General features: G+C 42.1%; 1 protein-coding gene and 2 long non-coding RNA genes across 6 annotated transcripts; 1 reads left to right on the forward strand and 2 right to left on the reverse strand.

Moving 5' to 3' along the window:
- Positions 1–1869: 1869 nt before the first annotated feature.
- Positions 1870–3322, reverse strand: LOC133147174 (uncharacterized). The gene is made up of 3 exons (XR_009711547.1): positions 2927–3322; positions 2706–2786; positions 1870–2203 (listed from the first exon to the last, which is right to left on the reverse strand). It is a non-coding gene; the product is annotated as an uncharacterized LOC133147174 (long non-coding RNA).
- Positions 3323–6786: 3464 nt separating this feature from the next.
- Positions 6787–7839, reverse strand: LOC133147175 (uncharacterized). 2 transcript variants are annotated; one of them, XR_009711549.1, is made up of 3 exons: positions 7663–7839; positions 7434–7577; positions 6787–6990 (listed from the first exon to the last, which is right to left on the reverse strand). It is a non-coding gene; the product is annotated as an uncharacterized LOC133147175 (long non-coding RNA). The 2 variants fall into 2 exon arrangements; XR_009711548.1 differs by having other exon boundaries at positions 7434–7839.
- A 2362-nt stretch (positions 7840–10201) lies between these two features.
- LOC133147179 (uncharacterized) lies at positions 10202–20309 on the forward strand. 3 transcript variants are annotated; one of them, XM_061271224.1, is made up of 2 exons: positions 10202–11043; positions 16988–20309. In XM_061271224.1, exon 2 carries the CDS (start codon positions 17325–17327, stop codon positions 19599–19601), a length of 2277 nt encoding a protein of 758 aa, XP_061127208.1. In that variant the 5' UTR covers positions 10202–11043; positions 16988–17324; the 3' UTR covers positions 19602–20309. The 3 variants fall into 3 exon arrangements, with proteins under 3 accessions (XP_061127208.1, XP_061127209.1, XP_061127211.1); XM_061271225.1 differs by lacking the exon at positions 10202–11043 and adding an exon at positions 14360–14614 and having other exon boundaries at positions 17964–20309; XM_061271227.1 differs by lacking the exon at positions 10202–11043 and having other exon boundaries at positions 16168–19173; positions 19491–20309.
- The last annotated feature ends 1509 nt before the right edge of the window (positions 20310–21818 follow it).

Consider the following 21818-nt stretch of genomic DNA (forward strand, 5'->3'; position numbering starts at 1 on the left):
TGAACAGTTGAAAGTTGGAATGGGTTGAATCGGTTGAAAAATGTAGAAATTAGAGTACAAAAACGGAATTTGAGAGAATTTTGGTTGAATTTCAAAATAAAATATGTGAAGTTTTTGGTAAGTGGGAAGTTGTGGAATAGGTAGAAAAATGATGAACAGTTGAAAGTTGGAATGGGTTGAATCGGTTGAAAAATGTAGAAATGAGAAGGGAAAAGGAAATTGGGTGTGAATTTCAAAATAAAAGATGTGAAGTTTTTGGTAAGTGGGAAGTTGTGGAATAGGTAGAAAAATGATGAACAGTTGAAAGTTGGAATGGGTTGAATCGGTTGAAAAATGTAGAAATGAGAAGGGAAAAGGAATTGGGTTTGAATTTCAAAATAAAAGATGTGAAGCTTTTGGTAAGTGGGAAGTTGTGGAATCGGTAGAAAAATGATGAACAGTTGAAAGTTGGAATGGGTTGAATCGGTTGAAAAATGTAGAAATTAGAGTAGAAAAACGAAATTTTAGAGAATTTTGGTTGAATTTCAAAATAAAAGATGTGAAGTTTGTGGTAAGTGGGAAGTTGTGGAATAGGTAGGCAAAAGATGAACAGTTGAAAGTTGGAATGGGTTGAATCGGTTGAAAAATGTAGAAGTTAGAGGTGAAAAACGAATTTTTGCGAAAATTTGTCGGAATTTTTAACGTGAAAACGTGAAATTTTTGAATTTGGGAATTTTGGGAATGTCGAGAATCCTTCCGAATGTGATTAGAATGTGTTGAATGATGTGAATTTCAAATTGGAACGACGTAAATGTGAAATGTCGAATGTGCCATTAAGAATGAATGGGGAAAAATTTGTCGGAATTTTGGGAATTTTGCGGAATCGGTAAATTTTCGGAACGAGAAAAATACAAGCGCTCGTCGCGTGAATATTTGGAATACGTGAAAAGTGGAATGGAGTGAATCGGATGAATTATGTGGCAGATGAAACGTGTCAAAAAAGTGAGGAGAATAAAATATAATAATAATAAAGTTAATGGAGTAGAATAACATATGTGTGAAGGCCTTCGCCTTCACACAATAAAGTAAATGGAGTAGAATAACATATGTGTGAAGGCCTTCGCCTTCACACAATAATAATAATAAAGTAAATGGAGTAGAATAACATATGTGTGAAGGCCATCGCCTTCACACAATAATAAAGTAAATGGAGTAGAATAACATATGTGTGAAGGCCTTCGCCTTCACACAACTAGAATTTTGCAATTTCTGGAGAAATTGCGTGTGAAGGCGAAATGTATGAATAACTTCTTCGGGGAATGCTGCCGAACGATGCTGAAACGAGTTGAATTACTTGAGAAATGTAGAAAATTTGGAGAATTTGTGGTGAATTTCAAAATTGAAAGTTTGGAATATTTGGTAAGTGGGAAGTTGTGGAATAGGTATGCAAAAGATGAACAGTTGAAAGTTGGAATGGGTTGAATGGGTTGAAAAATGTAGAAATTAGAGTAGAAAAATGAAATTTTGGAGAATTTGGTTGAATTTCAAATTTGGAATTTTGGTAAGTGGGAAGTTGTGGAATATGTAGGCAAAAGATGAACAGTTGAAAGTTGGAATAGGTAGAATCGGTTGAAAATTGTAGAATTTAGAGTAGAAAAACGAAATTTTAGAGAATTTCAAATTATTGGTAAGTGAGAAGTTGTGGAATAGTTAGGCATAAGATGCATGAGCTAAATGTTGAAACGGGTTGAATTGGTGGCAAAATGAATAAGTTAGAAAGGAAAAACGCTGTTAAATGACACTGAATGATGTAGACATGAAGTGGGATTGAGCTGAACCTGTTGATGTTGGGACAATACAAATAGGTTAAAAAAATTTGGAAACTGCAGGTGAATATGTACATTTTAGAAAAAGCAGTAAGCAAGAAAACCAATAAGCGAGTAAAAACAGTACATACGCAAGAAGTATTAGTCAACAAGAAACAGTCAGCAAGATAACTACTAAGAATCAAATCTGAATCTGTTCTTATTAGGCATAACAACATCTGCATGACAACATAACGTCCACCAGGTGTCAGTGCTGAGTGACAATTATTAGGCATGAGATGAACAGTTTAAAGTTGGAACATGTCGAAAAAGACATTCCTGTCCACAAAGCCCAGTGGAAAATAAGGATGCTGAGGCCAAAGATACTGCTGCTTTGACGTTGGGGATGTCTGGATAATCTGCAGTAAAATCAAAAACACCAAAAATAAATCCTCTATCCACATTAAAAGTAAAATAACATAGTTTATTTAAAAGTTGACAGAATTACATTGCATGTCCAATGAAAAAATATGCACATCTCTTGAAACTTGTTACAAATGTAAGGCTGTGTGTGCAATTGTTACAGACAGAAATGATTAAGACAGCTCATCCGCTATGCAACATATTTATTTTCAGCGTCCTCTGCTGGCAAAAATACATATTGCACTTGGGCGCATGCATTTCTTCCTCTAAATAGAAAACAAACCTTCCTATAAACCAAAAGTTCTGGGGAGGCAAGTGGCACATAATGTTGATCTTTCATTTATCAATGTATGCAAACGAATGGTTTTTATGTATTATCTATCCATTTACCTGGTCGTTTATTACACCCAAAATGTATAATAGCTTTTTCTATACGATAGACATCCATTGTACATTCTCATATTAACCTTGAGAGGGTTTAAAAAAATATTTACATACCATCTTTGTCGTTGCCTGATGGATCTGTCCAGGTTCCCCCTTGCTTAGTTGTGCGTTTTTTTGTTCGTGTCCACCGTGTTGCTTAAGGTGAGACATGGACAATGAAAATGTGAGTCGGCAGACAGTGCATATTTTCCTCACACTTTTTGACAAATCTATTTTCTGATTCACTGTCCACTCGGCAAGTTTGAAACTTGTGTGCTTTTTTTAGTAATACTTACCCCCTTGCGGTCGCAGTAAGTGCCTGGAACGCGTCCATGCTGCTGAGTTAACTTCTGCAATCTACTTTGTGGTGCCACCGCACATGAGATGATCGCATTCCGTATTGTTTTCTATGTTCTTTGGACAGCAGGCCAAAGAACGCTACCGTAAATTCTATCTATCAATCTAGAATGGGAAAACATGCGACATCTGAGAAACATTTTCGAAATAAACCATAGTATTCCAGAATACTAAGATAAAGACAGCAGAAGTTACAAATATCCCAAAATAAGGCATGGGTAAAATACCATTACTATAGATTAAAATAGATTAAAATCATATACTATACATTAATACCATTAACTACACATTGAAACAATATATTTGCAACTGTATTTGCTATAAACAAAATAATAAACTGGGTCACCTAAATCGACGTTGCCTCTCTCTCTCTCTCTCACGTGTAACGTCAGTGTTCCAACTTGGTGTCGTGGAGCCACGCCAGCATCTCTGGTTGCAAGTCGAAGAGGCCGGCCTCTGAGGGTGGTCTCTATAGGGGGCAGATGTTGATGAAGTGGTGAAATATATTATCATAATGTAATAAAAATGAATAAAATAAACAATTATTATTTTGTGCATTTAACTTTAAACTTTAATAGTAGAACATTTTAAACAGAACAAACAAGTAACACAAAATACAAACAACAGAACAAAAAAAAAAATTTACCACAAAAACCCCTCTAGGGGAAGATTAGGGCCATCGGGGAATTTTTGGTTCCACTCCTCTAATGGAACCATTCTGGTGGCATTGGTGGCGTCCACAAGCTCCACCTGTTCACCTTTGATTTTAAAGCCCACAAAGCGAAAGGGCTCTTCTTCCAGTTCCTGCGCAAAGAAATTTCATGACAATTTATGTTTGAAACACCACGAGAAAACATGATGGATGGATATGTATGTATGGATGGATGGATGTATGGATGGATGTATGGATGGATGGATGGATGGATTGATTGATGGATGGGGTTGGGTAGGTAGGTAGGTATGTAGGTTGGTTAGATATAGATATATACAGACAGACAGACAGACAGACAGACAGACAGACAGACAGACAGACAGACAGACAGACAACTGTATCTGAGACAATATCCTACAAAGTTGGTGATCCAGATTTTGAGAAAACTCCTAAAGCATGAATCTGACTTCAACCTTAATGATGATGAGCCACTGATAGCAGTGCATCCCAAGTAAATAACAGTATTGATTCAATTGAGAACACCTTTGTTTATACACATAAAAAACTGCTTGCTTTAGGTACCTTTTATTACAGTATTTTCTGATGATGTTGTCATGTGTGTCATGGACAGCCGCTGTCCAAGTTTGACATGGAAAAAGTTGGTTTCGCGCCATGTGAGGACCTTAATTTCTCTTTGATCCTGTAATGAAAATGTCAAATTAGTACTAGTTGTTGAAATGTGGATCTAGGCTTCAATTACTAAGGCAACATGATGCCCTAAGGGACCTTACTCAGGTGAAATGAGAGTGTGACAGATATCTTTACTGAGACTCTCTCTCTCTCTCTCTCTCTCTCTCTCTCTCTCTCTCTCTCTCTCTCTCTCTCTCTCTCTCTCTCTCTCTCTCTCTCTCCACAATCAACAGATTAGCATTAGCAATACGGTATCGCAATACAACAACAAAAATCTGCTATAAAACTGCTCCTCAACCAATTGTTTCTTTGCAATTGTGATTGCAATACCGTAATTATTCTAATTATCGCCCAAATTCTAATAACCGCCCTGTGTGTGTTAGCGATGGCATAAATAAAACATTGATACCTCTAATTATCGCCCATGCTGCTAAAAAAATCCCCCCAAAACTTACGTTTTCCTCCGCGACCACATGCCGACGTCATTGCGCAAGTTTAAATATGACTGATTTGACAGCGCGTTGAACGTCCCTTTTAAATTGTTTTTCTCCATAAACTATGATACAATTACACTCGTCACTCCGCAACAATATCCTCACACAATTACGTTCTCGGGGCATGGGCTCGAACAAGACGATCGCGTTAATATGACGTGTACAACACGTGATGCGCGACGGTAGCGTGTCGCATCGATGGAGCGTCAATTGACGCACCCCGCTGTTAGAGGTAGCTCAAAACAGCCGCTGTCCTCGTGTTAAGAACACCAGTGAGATACTACATAAGGAAAATATACATATTATCGCCTTTAATTTGGAGGCCACAACGTGAAACGCTTCTTCCAGTTCCTGCGCAAAGAAATGTTTTGACAATTTATTATGGGTTTAAAACACCACGAGAAAACATGATGCATGGATGGCAGACAGGCAGACAGATAATAAACGTAAAACCTAAAACAATTCGATTAATTTCATGACCATAATCACAACCACAATGATTTTATACAGTCAGGGAAGCAAGTGAAATTGTATGTCTTCCTGATAGAGCTGTATCTGAGACAAAATCTTACAAAATTGGTGATCCAGATTTAGAGAAAACTCTAAAGCATGATTCTGACTTCAGCCTTGATGATGATGAGCCACTGATAGCAGTTTATCTCAAGTATGTATTTACCGGGTCGTTTACTACACCCAAAATGTATAATAGCTTTTTCCATACGATACAGACATCCATTGTACATTCTCATATTAACCTTGACCAGAGGATGTAAAAAAAATATTTACATACCATCTTTGTCGTTGCCTGATGGATCTGTCCAGGTTCCCCCTTGCTTAGTTGTGCGTTTTTTCATTCGTGTCCACCGTATTGCGTGTTGCTTAAGGTGAGTCAGTTCCACATGGACTATGAAAAATGTGCGTCGGCAGACAGTGCATATTTTCCTCACACTTTTTGACACATCTATTTTCTGCTTCACTGTCCACTAGGCAAGTTTGAAACTTGAGTGCTTTTTTTTTTTAGTAATACTTACCCCCTTGCGGTCGCAGCAACTGCCTGGAACGCGTCCATGCTGCTGAGTTAACTTCTGCAATCCACTTTGTGGCGCCACCGCACATGAGATGATCGCATTCCGTATCGTTTTCTATGTTCTTTGGACAGCGGGCCAAAGAACGCTTTGACAGCACGTCGAATGTCCCTGTTAAATTGTTTTTCTCCATAAACTATGATACAATTACACTCGTCACTCCACTACAATAGCCTCACACAATTACGTTATAGGTGTGTGCGCTCGAACAAGACGCATTCATATGACGTAAGCAACACGTGATGTGCGACGGTAACGTGTCGCATCGATGGAGCGTCAATTGACGCATTTGATTGTAAAATAAAGGTTTAAAAAGTTAAAAAGTCTCCTCTCAACCATAAGTTAATTTAAAAATGTAAAAAGTTAAAAGTTTTAAAAGTTATCATTTTAAAAAGTAAAAGTAACATTTTTAAAAATTAAAACGTTGAGTTAAGCTAGCATTTAAGTTAGTTAAGCTTATCACCCAATATAGTGCCAATATAGTGCACATTTAACAATGTTTAGTAAAAACCTAGTTACTTTTTTCCTGGTTTTGTTGTAGCTTATGTGGTTATCAAGCCAGACCATGAAAGGAAAACTAAATATGTAAGTTGTATTTTGGTGTAGCAATTGTCAATAATAATTTATCATAATTTTAAAAAATAGTTGGAAAAATATGGGGAGAAAAAAAAGGAAAGCATCTATTGAATTGATACAACTAATACATTTAATATAATGACTCAACACACAATTTATACACGGACAACTAAATATAACTAAGAGGTGAAATATATTATCATAATTTAGATTAAATTAATTCAATTTAATACAAAATAAATAAACAATGACTATTTTGTGCATTTAACTTTAAACTTTAATAATAGAACATTTTAAACAGAACAACAAACAAGAAATACAAACAATAGAACAAAAGAAAAAAATTACCACAAAAGCCCCTCTGGGGTAAGATTAGGGCCTTCGGGGAATCTTTCTTTCCACACTGTCAATGGAACCTTTTTGGTGGCATTGGTGGCGTCCAAAAGCTCCACGTCTTCACCTTTTATTTTAAAGGCCACAAATCGAAATGGCTCTTGTTCCAGTTCCTGCGCAAAGAAATTTCATGACAATTTATTGTGTTTAAAACACCACGAGAAAACATGATGGGCAGATAGATAGATAGATAGATAGATAGATAGATAGATAGATAGATAGATAGATAGATAGATAGATAGATAGATAGATAGATAGATAGATAGAAAACCTAAAACAATTTGATTAATTTCATGACCATAATCACAACCACAATGATTTTATACAGTCAAGGAAGCAAGTGAAATTGTATGTCTTCCTGATAGAGCTGCATCTGAGACAAAATCTTATAAAGTTGATGATCCAGATTTTGAGAACACTCCCAAAGCGTGAATCTGACTTCAACCTTAGTGATGATGAGCCACTGATAGCAGTGCATCCCAAGTAAATAACAGTGTTGATTCAATTTAGAATACCTTTGTTTATACACATGGGAAAAACAGCTTGCTTTAGGTACCTTGATCTCAGTATTTTCGGTGGAGTGGAGCTCCAGGCCACCGGAACACGATGTTTTCAGGTGCGTAAGAGACACCCGCTGTCCAACCGTTAGGACAAAAATGTTCGCCTCTCGCCACCTGACCACCTTTATTACCATTTGATCCTGTAATGAAAATGACAAATTAGTACTAGCTGTTGAAATGTCGATCTAGGCTACAATGACTAAGACAATAAAGCTAGAGAAATACTCAAGAAACTGGTGTCAAATTTCTGTCCTACAAAACCAGTGTCTTGCAGGTTTAGACGTCTCCCTCCTCTAATATGCATGATCGTCAGCAAACTTTGCACGGGTGATATTAGAGTGAGCTATCAAAAGCTTGGAAAGGATCAGGCCTTGAAGGCACCTTACTCAGGTGAAATGTGAGTGTGTGTGATGTATCTATATTTAGACACGCACATGCACACATACGCACACACATGCATGCACACGCACGCGCACACACACAAACACACACAGATAGTGTGACAGAGAGAGAGAGAACAATCAGTTTACTTTTTTTAAATAAATGATGCCTAATGGGACGACAGACCCACGTGACATCGCCATCCTCATGGGGCGGATCTAAAAATGAAAAACAGATTAATCATCACTACTTCATGAAAGAGAGGGAGCGGAAAGAGAGAGAGATTGATCTTACAGCAGAGACAATGCCGTCTGTCGTGAAAAGGACACCCTCCTCATGGCGGATGTCCTTTAAGGCTCTGGCAATGCTTGGAGGGTACAGCAGAGCTGTCCCCCTCACCTCCAAATCTGGGGTCACTTCTATCGCCCCAGCCACATAAATGCCGGTGTTGTGCCGGGAGAGGAGGACCCCTTGTTCTTTTCCCCGGCCAAAATTAATAATTCGAAAAGTGCCTCCAACGGAGACATCAGAGGCTAAATTTTCAAAAAGAATCATTTTACACAAATGGTGGCCATCACAGAGGGCCACCACTGTATTACAGTGGGAAGCCTTAGCCTCCACCGTGCCATCCTCTTTAAGGGCCCATCTGGAATATCTTGTTGATGTTTTTAAGGCCACCACTTTGGCCGTGACCGCCGCTGGCATTTGGTGGAGCGTCCACAGGTTTTCCATTCTGACAAAAAAAATGAAAATAATAACTGATCATCAGAGACATAATTACTATAGCACTTATATATGGTTGAATTAGTCTACATGATGACAGAAATCGGTTATAAAATAGCAGCCCTACCCTTTTAGAAGGACTATGGTTAATGTCCTAAATGGCTATTGTTTAATTGTTTTTGTCCTAAATGGCTATTGTTTAATTGTTTTTTGTTGGTTTTATTTATCTATGTATGTATCTATCTATCTATCTATCTATCTATCTATCTATCTATCTATCTATCTATCTATCTATCTATCTATCATATATTTATTTATTTATTTATTTATTTATTTATTTATTTATTTATTTATTTATTTATTTATTTATTTATTTATTTATTTATTTATTTATTTATTTATTATTTCCAATGAACTACTTCCAGTTTTGTGTATTTTGGAAGATGTTAAGAGTTGACTCCTTTGATCTACAATTTCATCCCCTACATAATTTGGGAAACTCATATGTTGGCACCTGTGCATTTGTTCCAACGGTAAGCAAAGATTGATTTTCTATTTGTTATAGTGAAATAAACATCTGCAGCCAGAAACGGTGCTGAGAGTTGACTGATCTAGCCGCGACACTCGCATGATTGACAGCGCCACGGTTTTTTTTTTCTGGCCGCTCACTAGTTCCCAGGCTTTTTTCCCACATGCGGTATAGATCAAAAAAGGTGTCTATGCAGCCTTGTTAAGGCGGCATCACAATGTTAAATCACGTATACAACAATATTGCCAATTTATAATTGTACAAATAAGTTTATACAATATGACTCGGAATATTTGCTCATTTGGTTTAAGAGTACGCACTACTGAATGATATTTAGTCATCGTCGTCTCAAAAACTAAACCATTTGAAGAAATATATTGTTCGAGAGATGCTTACTAATGGATCAATTTTTTTGAGGACATAGGTATAATATATATTATAATATACATTTTTAAGGTCATAGGACTCATTTAATACACTTTTTACAATTTTACACTTGCCGTCGTGCGCGAGGTTTATTTCGTTTTTTTTCTTGAATATCAGCTCTTCTTCAACCAAATCGGTGCAATTGTTATTAAACATTAAGAAACGGACCTGAAGACCTCTTACTCAAATTCGCGTGTACAGGCCTTTTAAGAAACATTTTAAAAGGCCTGTCTGTACACGCGGAAAAGTGAGGATGTTACTTAATTTTCACCCAGTTTAAAGTAGTAAATACTAATTTACAGAGTAACACAATGGTCTACAGTACAACACTAGACTACAAAGTGTTTATAAATGTTTTGGGAAAATCAAATTTCGGACTGGGTTGAGCGAGCTACTTACCTCTTTCGACGTCTGGGAAAGTCTGATGCGAACTTGTGTGCGCCCCAATATCTTTGCGGGTAGTGGGAAATTTAAGTGCAGCTAGGCTAAACAGATATGCAACATTTGGATATGCAATATTTGGATATGCAATCGATAAAAAGAGTGTCAGACACACATATCCCTGTAAATTCGTCTGAAATGTGACTAAACGATTGAGTGAACATGTTTCAGCACTTTAAGATTTTGTTCATGATATACTACGATCACAGTCCTTGTGAATTCAGATTTCTATGAACGTAGCACAACCCCGCCCCCATTCAACATTAATAAGTGTTGGAAAATTGTATATATATGTTATCATGCGTTCTCTTTTAGTTTCTATATTACTATATTACAGTAAATGATGTCTCGTTAGATCTACCGTTAGATTAGATCTGCGTACGTGCGTACGTTGTTCTGCTTTGCTGTTCTTATGTCCACCACAGAATACCACATCAGCCAAGGTGTGAGGTCTTGTCTCGGTCAGCGAGAGACAGCAGCAACGACATTGTGTCAGCCTTCCTCAAGTGGCTGACTCGGCACCTCACACCCTCAAGAAATGGAGCGCTGGGAGCGCCCCTGGTCCTTGCTGATAAGACTGCTTGAACCCATTGAACTTGATGAACTCTGTTTGCTTCTTCCTATGTCGCCACATTAGCATAACGTTTGCAGTAATCTACACACACCAGAAGTTTCCTGCGCTTACCAAAAGCAGAAACCGTTTGCGCTTCCCCCTACCCTTATTTGGTTTCTGCTACACATGTGATGAGGAAAATTCCCCAAATAAAGAGAGCAAGGATGCAGACAGACTTTAGTGTAGGTTGGGCATTGTAAGCTGTCTGTACTGCACTCCTTGCGCAAGCTACGACTCAATATTCTGCCTCACTTGTGGTCTGTCCGTTGGTGCGTTTCTCTTAACATTTATTCACTCTGTCTGTAAAAACCTAACAGAAATTGGGGGCTCGTCCGGGATTTCTATACGTCCTTGCGGCTCCGGCGGGACTCCTCGACGCAGGAAAAATCCTTGGCCAAGGTAAACAAAAGCCCTTTGACGGGACTGCCTCGAGCGGTTCGGCTGGACGCTGGGGGGACTGCCGAAATCACCCGAGGAAAAGGACCAGCGGACTGTGAGTAGGAATATTGATTCTACTAAAAGGAATGAATGAGCGGTGACAAGAGGTCACTTAAAGAGAAAAGTGACGAGAAGTCACTAAAACCTTGGGAATTCTAGACCCTGTCAAGTGAAATAGGAACAGTTAAATTCCGCGGGGCGGTGCGGAGCCCCCTAACTAATTGTTAGTTAAACCTAGCGATTAATTGTTAGTTAAATTCCGCAAGGAGGTGCGGACTCCTCTGTTATTCCTAAAAGTGGTGAAAAACGCGTGTGGTGTGTTTGTGTGCGGTTTGACTGAGAGTGATCTCATTTGAGCTCTCCTCTATATAAAAACACAGGATTGTAAACAGTGGCTTTGTGTGAGGTGCAGAGGCTAGAGAACTCTCCGCTTCCCTGCTGGGAAGGTGAAAGGAGACTTACTCCACATCGAATATTTAACCACTGTCCTGTGAATAAAGTTGGCTTTAGGACACTGTAGGTGCCATTCGAACCGCCAACTCCGAAATTTAGAAAATAAAACCATGGGAAATTTAAACAGCAAACGAAACTCTTTACCTCGAGATAAATTAAAATGCAAAGATTGGAAATTAATGGAATGGGTCGACCCTAAAAATGTGAAATATCTCGATAAATGGATAACGAATTATAACTTCGATGGTCAATTGAGTGCAAACTCATTAAACAATCTCAAACAATCGATTATTGCCAAACATGGTGCAAATAAAAAGAATAAAGATGGGTATCATTTAATAGTGAAATGGGAATTGGAAGCAGAAAAAAGAAAATGTGGACAAATAAAAGAAAAATTAAAGAACAAAAGGAGCGAAGAAAAGTCCGTCTCCAAAGAGAGCCTTTTATTGCACAGACGAGAAGATGATGAAACTTCAGTAGCGCGGCCTCGCTTGAGAGCCGTGCCCGAGGAGGGGGTGGATTCAGATGAGAAAGATGAACAGATTGTTAGGAGAAGTACTGTGGAGCGCGAGCGATTGTACCCACAATTGCCGGTCGTAGATGACCCTCCAAAATATAGTGATTTTGCTCACGCCATGGTTACGCGGAGCCGCGTAAAAGCGGAAGCTCCCTCTCCATCGGCCCCCGTAGCAGACGGCAGCCCGAACTACATGGGCGCAGGAGTAACCGAGGCCTACCCAATGATTCAAGTGGCAAACCCCCATGATGACGGAGGGCCCACTATTTTAGTCTACAGAACGTGGACTCATGCTGATGTAAAATCAGCCACTGAGGGAATAGCATTGCCGTCTGAAGATGTTGAGCAATATTGTACTGACATGATGCAACTCATTGCTTCTTATAATTTAAGAGGAGATGAGGTGCAACAAGTTTTTATGGCAACTTTGACCAAAGACTGGGCCAGTGTCAAGGGCAATTGGGATCCTTTTGATGAAAATGGCCGCCCATTGGAATATAATGGGCTGCCATTGAGAAATCAAATTGAGCAACTTTTGGGCAGGATAAAAACTAAATTTCAACGTAGAGCAAATTATGCAGAAATTGGTCGAACCAAACAAAAAGAGGATGAATTGTTTGAAGATTATAGACACAGATTGGAGAAAGTGTTCAAAGCCAATAGCGGCTTGGTACCTGGAACTGAGGTTTACAACCAGCAGTTCAAAAATGCTCTACATACAAATTCGCGACCAGCAATTCAAAACTGGGTTGTGAAACATATGATCACTTTCCCTACTTCCACACTGCCACAATTTATTGATCATGCCATGCATGCTGAGAAAGTTGTTAATTTGAAAAAAGGAAAAGAAAAAGGGAAAGTGGCTACCATTTTTTTTGCTGATAAAGACTCACATGATGCATTTTATCAAAACAAAACTTTTGAACCTTACCAGAAGAAGCATGGTCGTGGAAACTTCCGCGGCAAGGGCAGGGGAGGCTACCGGCATGGTGCTCTCGGTTATGGCCCGACAGGTCAACCGAAGCAACCTAGCACTCAGCCTCCTGTCTGCTGGGCGTGCGGCAAGGAGGGCCACATAGCAAAATATTGTCCGGACCCCCATAAAAGCGGGGCTGTCCCTCCCTTGTGACTAACCGACAGTCAGCATGGAACTGAAGGAGCTGTTTTGACAACAGCTCCCCCTATTGATGCAGATTTGAACATTCAGGACTTGTTGATGAACAATGTAGAGAAACCTGTGATAACTTTGTTTGTGAATGGTACTCCCATTACCTTTTTGTGTGATTCAGGAGCGTGCATCACTACTTGTCGCGACATTCCTGCGGATGTGCGAGAAGGCGGGAGATCCTTTTGGGTGAGGGCAGCAAATGGAATGACAACTCCAGTTCCTCAGTCTCATCCAGTCTGGATACGGGACCCTGAAGGAGGAAGTTGTTGCATTCCTGTCTTGCTGATGCCAAATTGCCCTATTAACTTGCTTGGAAGAGATGCTCTCACTGCTCTTGGTCTTTCTCTAGTATCTCTTGATGACAAAATCGTTGTCAAAAGGCGTCACCAATTACAAATATTTGGTCAATTTCATTGCTACTATTTTTATTCATTGGATTTAATTGACCCCGAGGTGAGACAATTTGGGTCTCCTCTTTTGGCACGGGCCAGAAGCCTTTTGCGATGCCCTGAGCAGGCAATGGAACCAAACGACTTGCACGTGACCTTGTGGCACAAGGACACGCCCGGTCCTGACCAAAACTACGAAGCCATGCTTAAGGCTGCTACGCCTATCATCTTGAGAGCAGCTTTCCTCTTACATGATGGTGAAAGCCGCGCTTGTGTAGTCATGCAGCCAGCTCCCTCTAGAATCGAAAATTTACACAAGACGGCCACCCCGCTCCATATCTCCTTGTTCCGACCTTTTTCATCCACATGGCAAAGCGTGGGATTCATGGCCAAAGACGGATTGGCTGCCCTTGACTGGACTCGAGATAGTTCTGGTGTTCTTTACAGTCCTTCTACCAAGCTTTTCAGAAGTGTCTTGAACCACATCTTTTTCCTTTCTTGTGGTGTGCATGCTAAAACTTGTTCTGAGAAAGCACCCTCAGCTTGACATTTTGTGTTGTCACCAGGAGATGAGCAGGTCCTCGCTGAGGTCCCGACTGATCTCTGGTCAACAGGGCCCTCTGACGTTGGGTTGGTGAAAAGTGCACTTCCTGTTGTCATTAGACCTAAGACTGAGTACCGTCCTTGTGTGCGACAGTATCCATTGAAACCCGATGCCCTGCAAGGCATCGCACCTGTTATTTCGGATTTGCTAAAAGCTGGTGTCATTATTCTCTGTCCTGATTCTCCTTGTAATACTCCGATTTTTCCTGTGAAGAAAGCGCCTCCTTCTGTCGGGTGGAGAATGGTGCAAGATTTGCAAGCAGTGAACAGCGCCGTCATTCAGAGGGCACCTTGTGTCCCTGACCCACACACCTTGTTGAATTCATTGACGCCTGATGCAAAGATATTCTCAGTAATTGATATTAGCAACGCTTTCTTCTCTGTTCCTGTTGCTGAAGAAAGCCAGTTTTGGTTTGCATTTACTTATGCTGGCTCGAGGTACACCTTTACCAGACTGCCCCAAGGGTACTGCGAAAGCCCAACTATCTATTCGCAGGTGATGGCGGCCAGCATGGCAAAATTTGTCCCGCCAAAGGGAAGTCAGATTTTGCTCTATGTTGATGACATTTTGATTGCTTCTCCTGATTTTGATTCTTGTCAGACGGACACACTTGCAGTGTTACATCACTTGGCGAAGGAAGGCCACAAGGTCAGCAAAAACAAGCTCCAACTGTGGTCCGAGGAAATTAAATATTTAGGACACAATCTTAGTTCCCAAGGTCGAACTATAATTGAGAGCAGGAAAGTTTCCATTTTGCAGGCCCCTAAACCACTCACTAAGAAACAAATGATGTCTTTTCTGGGTCTTGCTGGTTATTGCAGGAGCTGGGTGCCTGATTATGCCCAAATTGTCGCTCCTCTGTCCAAATTAATGTATGTTGAGGACATCTCGATGTCCACTCCACTAAAATGGACTCCTGAGGCGGAGGATGCATTTGTGTTGATCAAGCAGGCATTGGTCTCTAGCTCCACTCTAGCCTTGCCCAATTATGACAAACCGTTTGTCCAGACTGTTGATTGCAAAGGTCATTATATGACCTCTGTTTTGATGCAATCGCATGGCTTGAAACTTCGCCCTATTGCCTTTTATTCTTCTAAATTGGATAGTGTTGCTTGCGCTCTCCCACCATGTGTGAGGGCCGTGGTGGCGGCCTCCATGGCTGTGGAAAGCAGCGCCAGCGTTGTGTTGTTTCATCCTTTAACGCTGAAAGTTCCGCATGCAGTGTCAGCTCTTTTGCTACAAACAAACATGACCTTTTTGTCGCCTGCACGTCACTTGTCGTGCATGGCTACTTTGCTTTCCCAACCGCATCTGACCGTTGAGAGGTGCACAACACTCAATCCTGCTACTCTCATTCCTCTTCCGGATGACGGTGATTTCCATGATTGTGTCGATGCGGCCCAACAAGTAGCCAAGGCTCGGCCCGATCTGGAGGACACACCCTTGTCTGACGGTCACGTGGTTTTTGTTGATGGATCTTCGAAGAAAAATGCTCTTGGCGTGACCCTCTCTGGTTACGCTGTCGTTACAGCTGACGAGGTTTTGAAAGCTGTGAAACTGCCTTCCCATATGTCGGCACAGGCCGCTGAACTCATTGCTCTCACGGAAGCTTGCATTCTTTTCGCGAACAAGCCTGTCACCATTTGGACTGACAGTCAGTATGCTTTTGCCACAGTGCACGTCTTTGCTCAACAATGGAGCAACCGTGGCATGGTAACATCTACAGGCAAGCCCGTCACCCATTCGACATTGCTTCCCCAACTTTTGGACGCTGTCCAACTGCCCTCCAAGGTGGCGGTCTGCAAATGTGCTGCTCATACTACTAGGACTGATCCTGTTTCTTTGGGTAACGCCTTCGCTGACAGGTCTGCCAAGGCTGCCGCTGAAGGCGTGCTCCATGTCCTCTCTTCTTGTACTGATACCGATTCCATGTCACACGTTTCTCCTGACGTGCTGCTTGACATGCAATCTCAGAGCCCCTCCCAGGAGCGCCTCTCTTGGGAGAAACGGGGCGCCATTAAAAATGACAATGGCCTTTTTGTGTGACCTCTGGGCAAGCCTGTCTTGCCTCGGAACTTGTATAAGTGGGCTGCTATTTCGAGTCATGGGGTCACCCATGTCTCGACAGGGGGGATGGTGAAACAGATTGAGTCCATTTACACAGCATACGGGTTTGCTGGTTTTTCGCAACAATTTTGCAGAGCATGTTTGATTTGTGCTAAACACAATCCACAAGGTAACTTGCGACCTCGGAGAGGAAAATTTCCGACTCCATTGTATCCATTTCACACAATACATATGGATTACATCCAATTAAATAAGAGCGAGGGAAAAGAATATTGTTTGGTCATCATCGATGCGTTTTCTAAATGGGTAGAAGTTTTTCCCACTAGACATGCGGACGCACTAACAGTAGCAAAAGCATTGTGCAAAGACATTATTCCAAGATATGGCATTCCAGAAAAAATTTATAGTGACAATGGTCAACATTTTGTCAATCAAGTGGTGCAAAACATTGGGAGATTGTTCCACATAAATATAAAGAACCATTGTTCCTACCATCCACAGTCAGCTGGCTTGATTGAGCGTTTTAATGGTACTATAAAAAATAGACTAAAAAAATGCATGGAGGAAACTAAACGACCATGGACTCAGTGTCTAGATTTAGTGAAAATGTACATGAATGTTACAAGTACAACTGGGTTGACTCCCTATGAAACCATCTTTGGAAGACCATACAGGCTTCCTCAGTTTAAAAATGTTTGGGACGTGCCGGAAGAGGCCACTTTGGCCGACTACATGAGAAAAATGTTGGAACATGCTAAAAATCAGACCAGTAACATTACTGACCAACCCATCTCTCCGCAGGAGGACCCCAAAGTGGTTCCGGGAGACTGGGTCTTGATCAGGAGCATCAAGAAGAAGAATTGGCACTCGCCCAAGTGGGAAGGTCCCTTTTTAGTGCTTCTCACAACACCTAACGCTTTAAAAATAGCCGAACGTAACACGTGGATTCATTTGTCACACTGTAAAAAGGTGATCTCCGCAGACCCAACCTAAGTACGGAAGGTGTGCAAGTCTGGTAATAGTGCCTGATTCTGGTGCCAAGATCCAGGGTTGACACGAAAGCCAGCAGAAGCATTCCAAGCCACCAACCCGAAGCTCAGGGAGTTGACTCTGAGGAGATCTAAAACTAGGTGTTAAAATGCCGTTGGAACAATGTCTTGCGAAGGTGCGGGATGGTTGCAAACCTTGGGAAGCATTCATTTGGATTTTTGTCATTTTTGGTTTCACTGTAGTTGGGACAGTGTGCTATATGCGCATCGGCCCTGTTTTTATAAAACACACGACTCCAGACAGTTCACCTGGAGTTTCCACTGTTCCTGATTTACCTGTAGTTTCCGCTGTTTCTGATTCACCTGATGTTTTTACTATTTCTGATTATGAGTTTTACAAACTTTGTTCGACGGATAACGATCCTAGGCTCAGACGCGGTAGTTCCGTTGATTCCCGATATTGTCCATGGGATGATGTTGCCTCGCGTAGACATAGGCGTGAGGTCTCGTCCATTAGGCGTGAAGTCTCGTCCACCTTTAAACACTGCACGCCTGCTCTCGTTCACGACGGTATTTCCTGCGTGCCATGGCGCATAGCCAACGCGTACCTACATTCATTGGCGTTCACCGTGGCCCCAAACACGGCTTCCACTATCACCGTGCCCTTGAAGAGTTTGAAAGGTACCCGACAAGGCTGGCTCACTACGGGTGACAAATGGCCTGGGTATTGGTGGTATTTGACTGTCAATCCAGACATTTCGGACTGGAGCGCCTTCATCACCTCGCAGGTACCAGGTTACTGGCCTCCTGGCTCCAGTGAAGAAGCTGTGTTTTTTGCTAAACGTATCACTTTGAAGAACCAAGGCTCAAGCCTTCTTTTGACCGTTACACTCCCTGATGACACGGTTCGGCCCCCTCACGCTACCCTGCTCAATACTTCCTGTTGGGGTTTTCAGTTGTGGGCTTGGTCCTCTGGGAAGGATCCTCAGTTTCCTATTGTCCTTTGCGTTAACAAAACTATGCGGGGCGCTGACAGTCCCGTGTTGAGCGACTTTTCCAAAACATCTGGGGCAGTGATTACGAGCGTGGCCCTCACCGATGTAGACAGTCACTTTGTGGCCTCCACAGGTATGAGTGGCCAGACTAACAATTGGCTCCTCATGGCCGAGCAAGCTGCTAATGTGACTAACACCAGTTGCGTTGTGTGTATGGGCCCACGGCCCCTCTTGAGAATCATTCCCGCGAGTGTGGCTCCTGAGTGTGCGATTTTTGTGATGTCTACCCCTTCCATTCCGTCTGCTCATCCTTGCTCCAGTTGGGACAAGGTCTATCCCGTTTCCTCCTTGGCAAAGTCCAAACCCCTTTTTTCCACTGATGTTGCTAAAGGTAATTTCACGTGCATCAAGTTGCCCGGTACCGGCGCAAGCCTAGGCGTTTTGTCAGCTCCTTTGTGCACTTCCCTGTTCTATGGCGCTGCCTTTTTCTCACCCATCGCTCGTAGTGATATTTGGTTTTGGTGCAACACTGACACACTTTATGATAGTCTCCCTTTTAATAGCTCTGGTACTTGCGCTTTGGTGACCCTTTTGCTTCCCGTTTTATTAATGCCCGCATCTACTCATGAGCTAGACGTTTTTATTGATTCTTTTGTGCCCCGACCCTGGTCGAGGGCTAAGCGGAGTGCCGAGTGGCAAGGCGCGGCGGATCCGACCTATATAGATGCCATTGGAGTTCCCAGAGGAGTGCCGGATGAGTATAAGCTGGTGAACCAGATAGCAGCTGGTTTCGAATCCTCCATTTGTTGGTGGTGCACCCTTAACAAAAATGTTGACAGGATCAATTACATCCACTACAACGTGCAGAGGCTTGGAAATTGGACCGAGGCGGGCTTCAGAGCGGTCCACTCCCAGCTGGCCGCGACTTCCCTCATGGCTTTCCAGAACCGGATGGCCCTTGACATGCTACTCGCTAAGGAGGGCGGTGTCTGCGCCATGTTCGGTGAGCAATGCTGCACTTTTATCCCAAATAACACTGCAGCCGGCGGAAGCCTGTCCCTGGCCCTTGAGGGTTTGAGGACCTTGAATGGGAAGATGAAGGACCACAGTGGTGTGAACACGGAGGTTTGGAACAGCTGGCTGAATGTGTTCGGCAAGTACCGCACCCTGGTTTCCTCGGTCCTTGTCTCCCTTGCCGTTTTTTCTGCTGTTTTGACCTTGTGTGGATGTTGTTGCATTCCGTGTCTCCGGTCCCTAATTAATAAATTGATTACAACTGCTATCTCTCCGCCGGCTGACGCTTTTCCGTTGCTCCCTGAGGACGACTTTGAGCTCCCACGGCCCCCGAGTTGTCATCTTCGCATTGACTCCATTGATGAGGCCCCCGCTGTGGACCTGTCCGACCTTTTTCCTGAGTCCGACGTTGTCTGATTGGCTTCGGTCGCCTCCCGGGTGTAAATTTGTTCTTATGACGTATGATCCTGCGGCTGAAAATCTTTTGAAGTAGCCTTTGGGTGATTTGAGGGTCTCTGAGAACTTATGATAAACAGGGGGGAATTGTTGGAAAATTGTATATATATGTTATCATGCGTTCTCTTTTAGTTTCTATATTACTATATTACAGTAAATGATGTCTCGTTAGATCTACCGTTAGATTAGATCTGCGTACGTGCGTACGTTGTTCTGCTTTGCTGTTCTTATGTCCACCACAGAATACCACATCAGCCAAGGTGTGAGGTCTTGTCTCGGTCAGCGAGAGACAGCAGCAACGACATTGTGTCAGCCTTCCTCAAGTGGCTGACTCGGCACCTCACACCCTCAAGAAATGGAGCGCTGGGAGCGCCCCTGGTCCTTGCTGATAAGACTGCTTGAACCCATTGAACTTGATGAACTCTGTTTGCTTCTTCCTATGTCGCCACATTAGCATAACGTTTGCAGTAATCTACACACACCAGAAGTTTCCTGCGCTTACCAAAAGCAGAAACCGTTTGCGCTTCCCCCTACCCTTATTTGGTTTCTGCTACACATGTGATGAGGAAAATTCCCCAAATAAAGAGAGCAAGGATGCAGACAGACTTTAGTGTAGGTTGGGCATTGTAAGCTGTCTGTACTGCACTCCTTGCGCAAGCTACGACTCAATATTCTGCCTCACTTGTGGTCTGTCCGTTGGTGCGTTTCTCTTAACATTTATTCACTCTGTCTGTAAAAACCTAACAATAAGATATTAATTACACACGGAAGAAAGAAAAATAATAACTGCTAAACACATCATGTGAATTGTGATTATACAATTGAGAGCTGTCAGTCATGGTCAAAACATATTTTCGACCATGATCGCGGTTCTAGAATAGAATAGAATACAATAGATCTTTATTTGTCATTGTCACCTGTACAACGAAATTTAAAAAGTGCCAACCGATCCGCGCATGAGATAAAAAAAAAAAAAAAATAGAATAAATAGAATAATTTAAAAAAAGTGTTTAGGAGCAGATTGTTCTCTCCGCACCACTCCGATAGCCGGACCACTTCGTCCTTGTAGGCAGACTCATCCCCCTTTGAGATGAGTCCCACCACGGTTGTGTCATCCGCAAATTTCACAATGATGTTGCTACGGTGGGCGGGGGTGCATGCATGTGTGTAGAGCGTGTAAAGCAGTGGGCTCAGTACGCAGCCCTGTGGGGAGCCGGTACCGAGACTGAGAGGTGTGGATGTATGACGGCCCACTCTCACCGTCTGGCTGCGACCCGTCAGGAACGTCATTCTCTGCAGCCAATTGTCGTTCACCAAATATAAATTGGCAATTACTAAGTGGTGAAATACATGGGCATATGAACATAATGAATTAGTATTCTTAAACGAATAGATGTCTGATTTGTGTATTTTGTAAGATGCTGAATGTTGACTCTTATCTAGCAGCGCAAATCTGCGTGTACGCGACTTTTCTAAAATTTAGAAAATGTATGTACACGCAAATGTCTAGTAAATGAAATGTGAGGATATTGGAATACTTAATAATTTTCACAAAGTTTAAAGTGGCGAGTAATAATTTCCACAATAACACCGAACCGCAATAGTTTACAGAGCACCGGCTCTGATTGGCTACCATAACGCTGCCTTAGCCAACCGCTCACATAATTGGGCGCTGGCTTAGACAACCGCTCACGTAATTGGGCGCTGCCTTAGCCAATCGCTCACCGATTTATTACGTTAACCCGGAAACTCCTGATTTTGGGAGGAATTAGTTTTTTTTTTTTTAATTGAATCAAAGAAGTAATACATGAAATAATATAAATAACTTTCGGAAAGTATGAATAAATTGGGCTTGACTCGAAAGTGTTCAAATTCATGTTAAAAAAGTTAAAGTTAAAGTCCCAATGATGGTCACACACACATCTGGGTGTGGTGAAATTTGTCCTCTGCATTTAACCCATCCCCGTGTGATTTTAATCCATCCCCTGGGGGAGAGGGGAGCAGTGAGCAGCAGCGGTGCCGCGCTCGGGAATCAGTTGGTGATCTAACCCCCCAATTCCAACCCTTAATGCTGAGTGCCAAGCAGGGAGGCAATGGGTCCCATTTTTATAGTCTTTGGTATGACCCGGCCAGGGTTTGAACCCACAACCTTCCAGTCTCAGGACGGACACTCTACCA

This window comes from Syngnathus typhle, unplaced genomic scaffold (assembly GCF_033458585.1).
Source record: "Syngnathus typhle isolate RoL2023-S1 ecotype Sweden unplaced genomic scaffold, RoL_Styp_1.0 HiC_scaffold_34, whole genome shotgun sequence".
NCBI lineage: Eukaryota > Metazoa > Chordata > Actinopteri > Syngnathiformes > Syngnathidae > Syngnathus > Syngnathus typhle.

Coding starts and splice junctions, on each gene's coding strand:
- LOC133147179 (XM_061271224.1), top strand. CDS start 17,325: ATGCCGTTGGAACAATGTCTTGCGAAGGTGCGGGATGGTTGCAAACCT.